This window comes from Bos indicus, chromosome 1, assembly GCF_029378745.1.
Source record: "Bos indicus isolate NIAB-ARS_2022 breed Sahiwal x Tharparkar chromosome 1, NIAB-ARS_B.indTharparkar_mat_pri_1.0, whole genome shotgun sequence".
Classification (NCBI taxonomy): domain Eukaryota; kingdom Metazoa; phylum Chordata; class Mammalia; order Artiodactyla; family Bovidae; genus Bos; species Bos indicus.
In genome coordinates this window covers 155749130-155761909 of record NC_091760.1, presented here as the reverse complement: position 1 = coordinate 155761909, position 12780 = coordinate 155749130, and the positions used below count along the sequence as shown (strand labels likewise).

The 12780-nt window shown below is 43.8% G+C and overlaps 1 protein-coding gene across 4 annotated transcripts in view; it reads left to right on the top strand.

Moving 5' to 3' along the window:
• SATB1 (SATB homeobox 1) overlaps positions 1–12441 on the top strand; it is a 99698-nt gene extending 87257 nt beyond the window's left edge. For all 4 annotated transcript variants that reach the window (XM_070797251.1, XM_070797257.1, XM_070797247.1 and 1 more), the window contains exons 10-11: positions 7633–7836; positions 10733–12441. In XM_070797251.1, coding sequence (XP_070653352.1) covers positions 7633–7836; positions 10733–11236 — 708 coding nt within the window. In that variant the 3' untranslated portion in view covers positions 11237–12441. The remainder of the gene's footprint in view (positions 1–7632; positions 7837–10732) is intronic.
• The last annotated feature ends 339 nt before the right edge of the window (positions 12442–12780 follow it).

The window sequence follows — 12780 nt, the reverse complement described above, 5'->3', positions numbered from 1 at the left end:
TGGAGAGAGTTTAAAACAGTAACAGTTTAGTAGTTCAGAATAATATTAATTTTAAAAACCAGTGTGATTTTTTTTTTTTCAGCAAAAGTACAAGCATCAGAAACCACACCCTGAAGATAAATGTATTTGGGGATATACACATATGCTTTCCAAGTGGTACTGTAGTAAAGAATCTGCCTGCCAGTGCAGGAGACACAAGAGACACCAGTCCAATCCCTGGGTGGGGTGATCTTCTGGAGAAGGAAATGGCAGCCCACTCCAGTATTCCTACCTGGAAAATTCCGTGGACAGAGGAGCCTGACAGGCTACAGTCCATGGGGTCACAAAGAGTCAGACACGACTGAGCTCACACGTATGCATATATTCCATTTAAGTATGTTTCTTTTTAAAACCCCTCTTTGGATACAGTGGATGTAGAATGCTACTTGTAGAATGGAAAATGCATTTACTGCTCAGTCTCTGCTCAGATTTCTTTCCCATGTTTTCTTGATTCAGGCCCATGTTAAGTTAGCAGGAAAAAGTTACTTGTAGCGCCTGCTGAAATTCTTACTTTACACAAAGTAGATGTTAGTAAGCTGGGGAAGAAGATTCATGTATTTCCTGCTAATTCCATAGAGAACATGTATCTTTATTAATGTTAATGGTGGAGGCCTCTCATTATGTTATAGAATAATCTGCTTTAGCAAAGGTTTTTCTCCTCAAGAACTTCATAACATTTAAAGGTTAATACGTTAGGTAAAGAATAATATCTTAAGATAAGCGTTTTTATTACAGGACATGATGGGATGGTTTTTATTAAATTACGTGATGATTTGAATGGGAAGGAAGCAGTGCACCGCTTCTTTGCCCTCAACTTTAATGCCTTTAATCAAATAACGACCTTCTGGAAAATAGTTAGTTTTCAGCGTTTGGAAAGATCAATACCACTTTGCTACCAAAAAATGGCCCAGACGATGAGATTTGATGTATTTAAAGTATCGTTTCACCCTTTTAACCTAGTGAATCATTGAGAACGCTTTCAGTGTTGCTTTGCTGCTCTTTTGTTTCTCACTGTTCAAAGTGTTATGATTGTTCTCAAAAAAAAAAAAAAAAAAAGTTAGACGTTGGTGTGTGAAGGAAGGATGCAGGCTTCACACCTACAAGTGGGAGTGTACCCCCATCAGACCTGTGTTTCTCTGTGTTAGGGGCGGAAGAAGTAGTATGTTTCAACACTGTATTTGAGGAGGTGTGTATAAAACCTAAAAAGTGTAAAAATGTCCCTTCTCGAACATTCAGGGAGTCGTTTAAAACGTCATTAGTCACCTTGTATCTTTTGTGATACCTTTAAGCCTTTATAGGGTAAAAGATTCAGTAGCTCTGACAATTAGAACTCACCCCCCACCCCTTACAGAACATTGATATGAAATTACCCTCCAGCGCAGACAGCTTTGTAAATAAAAAAAAAAAAAATTGCCCTCTATTAGCATGTTTGTGGGCAGATTAAAAACTGTCTTCATTAGCATAAGTAACACTTACAGATTCTTTTAAAAGTAGAAAATTATTTGCTGAATGATAAATTGCTAGCTCTGTAGTTAGTTGCTGTTGAAAATGTACTCATTCAAAATGCCTGGTGTAGTTTAGTCTACAATACTGAAATTTTTTTGTGTGAGAAGTACTATTTAATGGATTATGTACTTAATCCTGTTCCTACTAGTTGCTAAAATGTAATTCATGCTTTCCACTAAAATGTTTGTATCAAATACCTCCCTATTTAGATTGATTTCTTTTAATATCATATATTATTATACTATACACCCCAGAGATTGGAACAAAATACTTCTGCAAATAACACATAAAAGATGAGGGTGAGGGGTAGGGAATAAATACAGACTATAAAATGTTTTCCTTTTTAGAACACAAATTACCATTCTGTTTTTTTTTTTTTAATGTATTTTTCCTTCTTAGTTGCAGTGAGAATTATTTGTCATTTTCTTTCTCTTTTTATAGCTCTTAAGTTTAAAATGTATATGTACATGGCAACAGTATATACATATCCTGTATTAAGTGACTTTTTTTCCTTAGAGGACATGAAAGTCTCTTTCCCCCTGGAAAACTAGTTGTGTTCCATGCTCCTGACTATCACAGACTCGGCCTTGCCAGGGGTCTCTTTTCATGTATGTGAGGCTCCCTAGGTACAATAAATTCATTTGTGAAAGGAGGTTGCTTTCCTGAATCGGTGAAAAATCATTGCGTACTCCTTACCCATTAAAACGGTAGAAGGGAATCGACTTGAATTAACTGTTCTAAAAAGAGTGGAATGGAAATCAGAGATTGAGTTTGGGTGGAAATTAGCAGCTGAGAGATGAAGGTGCCAGGATTTTTATTTCAGTGTGGTACAACAAGATTCTGTCGGTAAAGCACATCATTAGAATATTGAGTTCAGAACTGCTAATTTTTCCTTTAAAATGAGCATACAGTCATGTGTTTCATGGACCATGATAAATTGCCATTGTGTTGTCATTGAATTTGTTTTGCTTTTTTTCAGTAGTGGGTTGGCAGTCGTTCCGCATTTTCTCTTTTCCTTTTTTTTTTTTTTGCCCCCCTTACCCTCCCCAAATCTTCCATGTCTTTCATAGATTCCCTAAACCAAAACCAGTCCAAAGACTTCCTGATTTCATGCTGTCTGAGGTTTAGCATCTTCAGTACCATCTTCTTGCTTACGGTGGCAAGACATTTACAGATGGTTCTTGGTTCCTATAAAGTACATAACAGTATTTCCTTTGTGGCAGATGGATTTAATACTTTTAGTTCTCAATAAATGTAGGTTTACAATACATAACTTTACAGGATTTGTGTTGTATGTAACAGGTCTGAACATATTATCTCAGAATTCATCTGCATGGCATTTGCAGCTTGTTCAGGGTCCATGCCAGTTTTTTTAAGTAAAAGGGGGAGTGCTGTGATTGATAGCAACAGCTCACGGCGTGATTTTGAATAGAAACAAAGGGTTTAGAACAGAAGGTGTCAAATTAAACTTTGTCAGTTTGAAAAGTAGGAACATCCTGAAAGTTTGCCTCATTTATTTACATGTGGCTACTGTTTATATTTTGCCCTCTTTGTATGCGGTGTCATGTTGCTTGGCAAATTTACTACATTTAAAGTTTAGGTTGTTCCTTTGCCATTTTAGTTTTCTGAGAATAGATTGGTCTCATTATTTTCAGGCTGTTAGTCTCCTGTCTTTTCTACTGTTCAGAACAGTTGTGATCTAAGTTAATTGTCACAGCAGTTCCCTACCCCTTTTACAGTATTTCAAGTCCCGGAGACCTGGCTTAAAACTTAATTATGTTCACATTTTGCAGCAAAGTGCTTGCGTTTTATTCACCGTCTCTCCTCCACCCAGTAAATCTATACATGTATCATTTTAAAAGAACCAGTGGAGTACTTAGGGAAATCATTATTTTTATTCGCCACATATTACCTATATTCTGACATGTATTGTCTTCCCAAGTTTATGTGCTCAAACAGTATCGTTTATGGAAAAGTGACCTCGGAACAGGTACTGGGGAATTAGAAAGCGTTGGTGCTTCCTGCAAAACGTAGACCAGATTACTGTCATCATCTTGATCGATAGGATTGAGGGAGTCAGAATATTCTGAGGTATTTAAGTGGAATCGTAGTAAATTAATCTTCTTTTTGCCGTGTAAATTGGGAGTGAGCCAGCTGATTTCTCTGCTAACCGAGAACTAGCCTGTCAGGATATCTGTTTTGCCTTACTTGCTGAGAGCGACACACATCAAGAGAAGCGCACACCGCCCCTCCCCCATCTTTGTGTTTTTGGAATACCCTTGTCGAACTAACAGTTCCCAGCTGCACCGTTAAATATTTTTCTAAGCAGCATCTGATTTCAGTCTCTTAAAATCATCGTGTCTCTTGAAAGGCTAGCGGAGACATGCTTCAGATTTATAATTCATCACATTATTTTTAGATAAGGAATTGGAAGTATTATTTAAGGGCAGAGGTTAATAGCAAACTACTGGAAATGTTATGTTAGTCATGGGCAATTAATAAAAATAAGAATCTGTCTCATAAGTATAGAGACACAGAAGTGACAATATGAGCAAAATATTTGCTGAATGAGTCAAGGCTCTTTTTCTGAAATATTTGTGAAACCAGTATGACTGTGATTGTTTGGGAATTAGCTATCATTATTAGCCATTTTAAAAGAACTAATGATTTTCTTCTCCAAAGAACATCTGTGATCCACATGTTTTTTTTTCCCCCCACATATATCCAAGTGCTAACTGATCTCTGCATTACTTTAAAAAGTTTCTAAAAGGATTCAAAAAATCATTGGAGTACTTCAGCTTTCTTCAAGAAGATTTTCTTACATTAATGGTTCTTAATTTAACTTTTAGCAGGTTTTGGTTACAAGCTTTTATTTCAAAAAAGAAAAAACAAAAAACAAAAAAAGACTTAGACGCTCAATGTAAACTTATTACAAGAGTATAATCCTAGCTAAGTAAAGAAAAAGAGAATATGTTCTTGATGAACCTTCTAGCATCTCTTAAGGTAAATAAAATTGTAGTGGTTTTCTCTGTTTAGGCACTGGGGCCTGTCAGTTGCCACAGCTAAAGAGACGAGGAGAGGGCAGGGGTGTAATCTTACCCAAAGTTAATAGTCAGGCCTTCAGGCAGATGGATCTAAAACCTGTCTTGCATCAAAATATAGAAGTGAAGAATAAAGTGATAACTTTGATGTAGAAAAGTATAAAATCTTTTCATGGCTCAATCCAGATAGCAAATATTTGTCAGTAGGAGCTAAACAAACGTCTCCAGGGCACCCCATGCAAGTGGGTCTCAAATATTTCAATTACTCAAATTGTAGTTAATGTTGCGTTCATAGGTAAGAGCAAAATGTGACCTATGTTCTGATTCTGGAAAGCAGCAGAGAACTGCCATGGTTAGAAGAGAAGCATGTTCAGTGACACCGTCATCATGGTTATTTTTTATTGAGCTAATGTTCTTTCTGGTAAACCTTCAGTTTACTGCCTGTTCTGTTAACGTGGAATTATGCGCTCGGTGGCATCAACTGAGTACGCAGTTGCATGCGTTTCCCTAGGTACATACATGTTTAAATGATGTGTGGCATGGAGAAGCAAAGGCCTCTTAGCTGCAGTTAGGGTTAGCAGATCTCATGGGGTTTAGCAGCTGTCACCCTTGGCTGGGTGGTGGTGGGTCTTGGGAAGCTCGTGTATCAGCCCCCATCTATTCTTTTAAAACCTCTCAGGCCACTTTGGGGAAAGTAGACCTTGCTTATTCCCACTGTGTATTACAGTGAGAGGAGAATTTCTCTAGTGGTTCACGTTGGAAAAGAAAGTCATGCCATGCTCTGATCTCATCCTAACTTATGTAAAAAGGCCCCTTGGCCAATTCTAAAAATCAAATACTAACCTGTCTTCTTGGCATTCCTATCCAGCTAGTTTCCAAGGAACCCCGTTGTTTTAGGTCGGTTTCCCTAAAGCAGACGCTAAGATAAGGAATCCGAGGCCCCTGATCTGGTGAGGGACCCGGCAGGAGTTCGGGACGATAGGAAAGCGGAGGCAAGTCCAGGAAGAACCTCAGGAAAAGCCTGTATTGATGCGGCCCCGCGGCGGGCAGGGAGGGGCACCTCTGGAGAGCCTGAGGGTAGAGGGCGTGGTCCGGTGGGCAGGAGGGCGGGAGGAAGCAGAGCAGCAGCCGCCGGGGAGCTGGCGTGCAGACATTTCTCTAGAGCGCGGTTATGAGCTGACAGCCTGGAGCGGCTGTGGGCGGCACCCCCTCCCCGGGCGGGACCCCTTCCCTCCGCCTCCCCGCCCTGCTGCTCAGTGAAGAAGGACTGAGATGATGGTTAGAGAACAGGAGACTGTCCACTCTTGTTGGAAAACTCGCTTTTTTCTTTTAATTTTTATTGGAGCATAGTTGCTTTACGATGTTGTGTTAGTTTCTACTGCACAGCACAGTGAATCAGCTCTATGCATACATGTACACCCCCCCCCCCGCCTTTTTTTTGGATTTCCTTCCCATTTAGGTCTTTCTAATATGCTGTCTAGGTTGGTCATAACTTTCCTTCCAAGGAGTAAACGTCTTCTAATTTCATGGCTGCCATCACCATCTGCAGTGATTTGGAGCCCCAAAAAATAAAGTCAGCCACTGTTTCCACTGTTTCCCCATCTATTTGCCATGAAGTGATGAGACCGGATACCTAGACAGCATATTAAAAAGCAGAGACATTACTTTGTCAATAAAGGTCCATCTAGTTAAGGCTATGGTTTTTCCAGTGATCATGTATGGATGTGAGAGTTGGACTATAAAGATCTAGCTGAGTGCAAAAGAATTGATGCTTTTGAACTGTGGTGTTGGAGAAGACTCTTGAGAGTCCCTTGGACTGCAAGGAGATCCAACCAGTCCATCCTAAAGGAGATCAGTCCTGGGTGTTCATTGAAGGACTGATGTTGAAGCTGAAACGCCAATACTTTGGCCACCTGATGCGAAGAGCTCACTCACTGGAAAAGACCCTGATGCTGGGAAAGCTTGAGGGCAGGAGGAGAAGGGGATGCCAGAGGATGAGATGGTTAGATGGCATCACCGACTCGATAGACGTGAGTTTGAGTAAACTCCGGGAGTAGGTGATGGACAGGGAGGGCTGGCGTGCTGCGGTCTATGTGGTCACAAAGAGTTGGATAGGACTGAGCGACTGAACTTACTCCCATTTAGGTCACCACAGAGCATCAAGTAGGGTCTCTGGTGCTCTACAGTAGGTCTGCATTAGTCAGTCTGTTTTATATATAGTATTACTTATGTGTACATAGGCCCCACTACCCCACGTCCGCCCATTCAGTTCAGGATTGAGCATGTCAGGGTCAGAAAGTGGGCCTTGGAGGGCAGCAGAGAGGCCCAGGTCCTGGGGCTCAGTGGACATCGTCCCCCTCAGCCCAGGGATCCTCTCACAGTGCTTCCCTGATGGACCATGTGTGTCCATAGCAGCAGGCAGGGCTCTGAGGTCTCTTTCTGGAAAGTTGTGTACTGGAGAATTCTTCTAATGCTCATTCTAACATAAAGCCTTACCTTGGACAACATTCATGCTCACACAACTGCACACATCCTTTCTCTCCCTTTTCTATACAAACACACATACATTGACACACACACAGATATTCACAGAGCTGCCTTTTTAATGCAAACATCATAAACTTAGGGAATCCTTTTAGGAAAATTATTCCTAAAAGCTGTCCCAGCCCTTCGTAAATACTGTCCTCAGAACCTCAGATGGCCACTCATCGGACGAGAAGCGCACAGCCTTCCTTTCTCCTTGGGCACATTCTGCAGAGTCCAAGGTAAACGGGTCTTGCCTTTGGAGAATGGAAAATAGAGCCCTCCTTTAAGATGCAAATATGAATTGTGTATTAAAAAACAGATTCTGCCCCCTCTTCGACAACCACACCTATTGTCTTTTAACAGGTTAAAAAAATTTTTTTAAAGCAGACTGGAGTGTTCTGAGCTGGGAAAAAGTTAACTGCACAGGGTCCTTCCTTTTTACTTCCTAATGGGAACGGTCAGCTCCCCACCCCGCCCCCTCTTGGACCTGAACTGACCTGCTAACGCCCTTGTCTCTAAGGGGTGGCTGTGCGAGCTGTTACGCTGGAAAGAAGACCCTTCTCCAGAAAACAGGACCCTGTGGGAGAACCTCTCCATGATCCGAAGGTTCCTCAGCCTCCCACAGCCGGAACGCGACGCCATCTACGAACAGGAGAGCAACGCGGTGCATCACCATGGCGACCGGCCGCCGCACATCATCCACGTGCCCGCCGAGCAGATTCAGGTTCGTGTACTTCGGCCGCTGCAGTAGAGCTCGGGGTAAACAGACGCTTAAACTTAGCAGGGAGGGGGCATTTCTCTTCTTGCCGCCAGTCTGAACATAGGCTTCTGAGCAAGAGATAACAATACCCTGCCATCTCGGCCGGGGGGCAAAAAGAGGACCTGGGTTTTCCAACATGTGTGCTGTGTTCCTCTCCGCCCCCCCGCCTCCAAGGCGGCAGGAACCCCCTTCCACACTTCTATGGCAAGCCAGTCTTCGTTAGAACTACGTGAGAGCTTAAGAATCTGTTTTGTTACATTGAAAGTGAAAGTCGCTCAGTCGTGTCCAACTCTCTGCGACCCCATACACTATACAGTCCATGGAATTCTCCAGGCTGGAATACTGGAGTGGGCAGCCTTTCCCTTCTCCAGGGGATCTTCCCAACCCAGGGATCAAACCCAGGTCTCCTGCATTGCAGGTGGATTCTTTACCACCTGAGCTACAAGGAAGCCCAAGAATACTGGAGTGGGTAGCCCATCCCTTTTCCAGGGGATCTTCCCAACCCAGGAATAGAACCCAGGTCTTCCGCATTGCCGCAAAATTTGAATTTTTAGACACGCCACCTATTTTTTAATGAACACCGATCCTGTCCCCGAGGAAAGTTATGAGTGCTGTTTCTGCAGAGGAAGTTTGTAGGATCGCAATTGTATGCCTTGGATTCTGTCCCAGAGAGAGGAGTGGAGGGAAACCAAATTGGCATCTGGCTTCCAACTCCCCAGCCCTGCCTTCACTCTAGCTCTGTCCCCGCCGGCTCAGGGAGCACAGGTTAGGGGTGAGTCACGTCTGTCTGTTTTTCCCTTAGAGCCCCTCTCCCACCGCCTTTGGGCAAGCAGAGTCTAGAGGCGTTCGGCCCCGTGGCTGGTGCTGCTCCACAGGTGAGCAGGCACAAGTTAGCCAGTCAGAGGGGGCACACAGAAGGTTGGTGCCAAGACCCGCTCCCTGGTCAGGATGCTCAGCCTTGGAAAGGCCATGCTAACAGTGGTGTTGGCCAAATACACTGCTTCCGCAGGGTCAGCCTCAGACTCACCTAAATTACTCCCTTCCAAGACCTGGGGCCTGTCTATTCATCCACTGAGTGGATCCACTAAATTCACCCCCAGTTCATTTAGATGGGGAAGGTCTGGGCCTAGCTGGTTGTTGACCTCGATTGCTTAGGAAGCGTGTTGAAGCTGAACTTGAGCTGTTCTAATTATTTCTGTTACATCCAAAGAGATGCTTTTCGTTTTCCCCTTTAAGGGAAAATGCTATTGCTTTTCCAAGTCTTAAAATTCTACACTCTCTTTGTTGAATCACCTGCATATTATTTCTTGGTACTGCTGGGCGGGGGTCGGGGGGGGGGGGGGCGGGGGGGCGGGACGGGGTGGGAGGGGGGTGGTGATACTCACACACACAACAAAAATAGGGTTATCCATCCCCTAAGAAAAAGAATCCTTGAGTATATATTAAAGATAAATTGAGAAAGAAAATCCCTTAGGATATCAAGCACTAAAATAATCATGAAAGCCTGAAAAATGTACTGTTTAGCAAAAACAAAAAAAGATAAGTAAAAAAAAATAGTACTTGTTTGAAAATGTAAATTGTTTTTAATAAAATTGCTTCTTAGGGGGATTAAGGAAATGCTTAGGGCACAGTGTAAACGTTCTGATATTTTAGGCTTCCTTAGGGTGATTTCCTTTGTTGATAAGAATCCTGGAGCTGGAGTGTGTATGTGTGTGTGTGTATGTATGTGTGTGTGTGCGTGTGTCACATTTGTTACGTATAATTGTGTATGGAAAATTACAGCACAGATACTTATTATGAAAAAGTGTCTATATACACTAAATTTAAATCCTGATTACATCTGAGCTTAGTATAGACAGAACAATTTGCTAGCTGTTGTGGGGTGAATGAAACCTTTATTTTTCGGTAAAGAAAAAATCTTGCCGTGTCAGCCCAGTGCAATTCGGTAAGAAATGTGTGTCTGTTAGGCTGAAACTGTCTGGTAGGAAATTCACAAACGTGAGAATCTCAGAAATTCTTTGGATTCACGAGAGCTAATGGCTTCCCTCAGAGCTCAGCTGGTAAAGAGTCCGCCTACAATGCACGAGACCTGGGTTCGATCCTTTCGTAGGGACAATCCCCTGGAGAAGGGAAAGGCTGCCCACCCCAGTATTCTGGCCTGGAGAAATCCACGGACTGTATAGTCCATGGGGTCGCAAAGAGCTGGACATGACTGAGCGACTTTCACTTTGCTGCAGAAGAGCACTGGCTTCCCCATTTTATTTGGAACATAAGACCTTGGAAGCCAGGGCCACGTTTTAGCCATCTGCTGCAATGGGACGAAACACATTTCCTTCCCAGTGTCCATAGCTCACCTTCCTAAACTGCCTTTGGCGCACTTAACTTCTCCGTCTTCATTTTAAATCTTTATTAATTACCGACATCACAATGTGCTGTCGTCGCCTCGGAGGCATATCCTCCTGGTGAACGTGGCTCACACTTTCAGAGTGCTGAGTTTCAGCCGTGTAAGTGAGCCAGCCTGACCTCTGACGAGGAAGCCCTGGAGCCACCCAGGCCCTCCCCGGTCCTCCCTTCCTAGCGATCGTTCTGACCTTCTTCCCGATGCCGTGGGCCGTTCAGCTGGCCAGCGTTTCTGTGCAGCATCCGTTCCCCACATTCCGAACCCGGTAGGTCATGTGCTCGCTCCTTCCCGGCCCTTGTGCGCCGCATGTGAGGCCGCATGCGCAGTACCCAGGTGTTGGGCACTGACCGCGCACGCGAGGGCCCAGGCACGTGCGGGGCTGGGCATGCGCAGCGGCCAGGCGCACGTGGGGCCGGGCACTTGCGGCACCGCTGACCTTGTGCCGCTGTCTCCCTGCAGCCGCCGCAGGCACCCCCGCAGCCGCAGCCCGCGCCGCCCCCCGCGCCGGCACAGGCGCCGCCGCCCCCGGCGGGGCCCCGGCTCCCCGCGCGGCAGCCGCCCGCAGCGGCGCCAGCTGAGGCGGAGGATGAGAGCCGGCCGAAGGCGCGGCCGCGGACCAAGATCTCGGTGGAGGCGCTGGGCATCCTGCAGAGCTTCATGCAAGACGTGGGGCTGCACCCGGACGAGGAGGCCATCCAGACGCTGTCGGCGCAGCTGGACCTGCCGCAACACACCGTCATCAAGTTCTTCCAGAACCAGCGCTACCACCTCAAGCACCACGGCCGGCTGAAGGACCACGCGGGCCTGGAGGTGGACGTGGCCGACTACAAGGACGACGAGCTGCTGCAGGACCCGGACGAGGGTGCTCCTGGCGCGGGCGCTAGCCCGCTCTTCGCGGTGAAGCTCGAGGATGAGCCGGCGGCCGACGGCAGCACGGACGCGAGCGCCGACGCCAGGGACTGAGCTGCGGGCCCCCATCAGCGCTCCCCGGGCCGGGGGTCCGCCCCGGGCTCGCCCTGCGAGCCTCGCGCTCCGCCATTCGGCCGGGGAATCGTCAGAAACTTGCACAAACGGGAACGTCGAGAAAGGCTGATACTGACTGCACTAAACGTTTTCCTCTCTTTTACGAACTGCTTGGCAGCCCCAGGTGAAGCATCGGATTGTTTGGTATTAAAAATGGAAAATTTGTGTTCACGGAACACACCCAGGTGTGTGTACCCGTAAGCATGATAACCAGTGGGTTTTTTTTATTTTATTTTATTATTATTCTGGAGCCTCAAAACAAGCATTATAACTTCTGTGATTATCATTTCCTTCCTTTATTTCTGTAACACTTCACACTTATCTTTGGAAACTCGCCCCTTGTTTTAAAAAAGAAAGAGTTTGTTACTCTATTGTATGTTGCAAAAGAACTGTAGACTGTGGAATGCAGTTTAAAGATGACATATGCCAACAAATGCCTTGTATTATATGGCACTGCCGTAATTCAAATTTGTTTTTATTTTGGAAATAAAAGTTCACTGTAATTTTTTTCATTCTCATTGTTACAAGATTTTTTAAAAAATGAAAAGAAAATGTGAAACACAATTTAGTCCTCATTATTTATTTGTAGATCCTGCAGCATCATGTTGTAATTAATTTTTGGAAGTTTCCGTTAAATGTAATATTGCTTCTCTTGTTACCATACTGGTTCTTTTCTATTTATAAATGTATTTTGATGGGCAGTAAAACAAAGTGTCTTAAAAGTTTTAAATAGATAAAATGTGCTTTACACAGTTGCCTATAAAAAGTGCTCTATGTTATCCAAGCAATTCATACTATAAGCTTCACTCTTATTGTTGTATGCAATTTTTACTATCATGCAAATAAGCTTAGGTTAATAAAACTAATAGATCACCTTAGAAAATTATGCAATTAATGTGAAAATAATTGATGTTTGCAACGTGTCTTCCTTTGGTTTACAATCAATTTTAAAGCTACATCTGTATAAAATTTCTGTATAAAGGTGTTATTTCTTTTTTATGAGTTTATGGCTATGAAAACACCAGCTATTTTGTTACAGCTGGCTGTTTTTATAAGTGTATCACAATTTTCTTTATGCAGAAATGTTCTGATTAGGAGTGGTTATTGACTGTAACTACACGATTAAAATTGTTTGTATGGTATGACATGGTAGGGTTTGTCTGCTTATGTGAAGTCACACACAGAGTCCAAGATGGCCCTCTCAGTAAGATGCATGTTAAAACTTTCTTGACATTTTACAGATCTGAAAAAGAGCAATTTAAAAGTCACTTGAAACACTGTAAATTTAAATCTCGAACATATGCTCATTTTTTAAGTTAAACAGTGAAGATGATAACCTGTTTTTGATTGATGTTTTACTTGATTAGGAGGATGGTCAAGACTCACCAACAAAGACATAATTTAGTCTCTAGCAGATACGCACTTAGAATAGATTGACCTGCATTTACTTCACAATACACTCGTCATGGCAACACTTTTTTAAA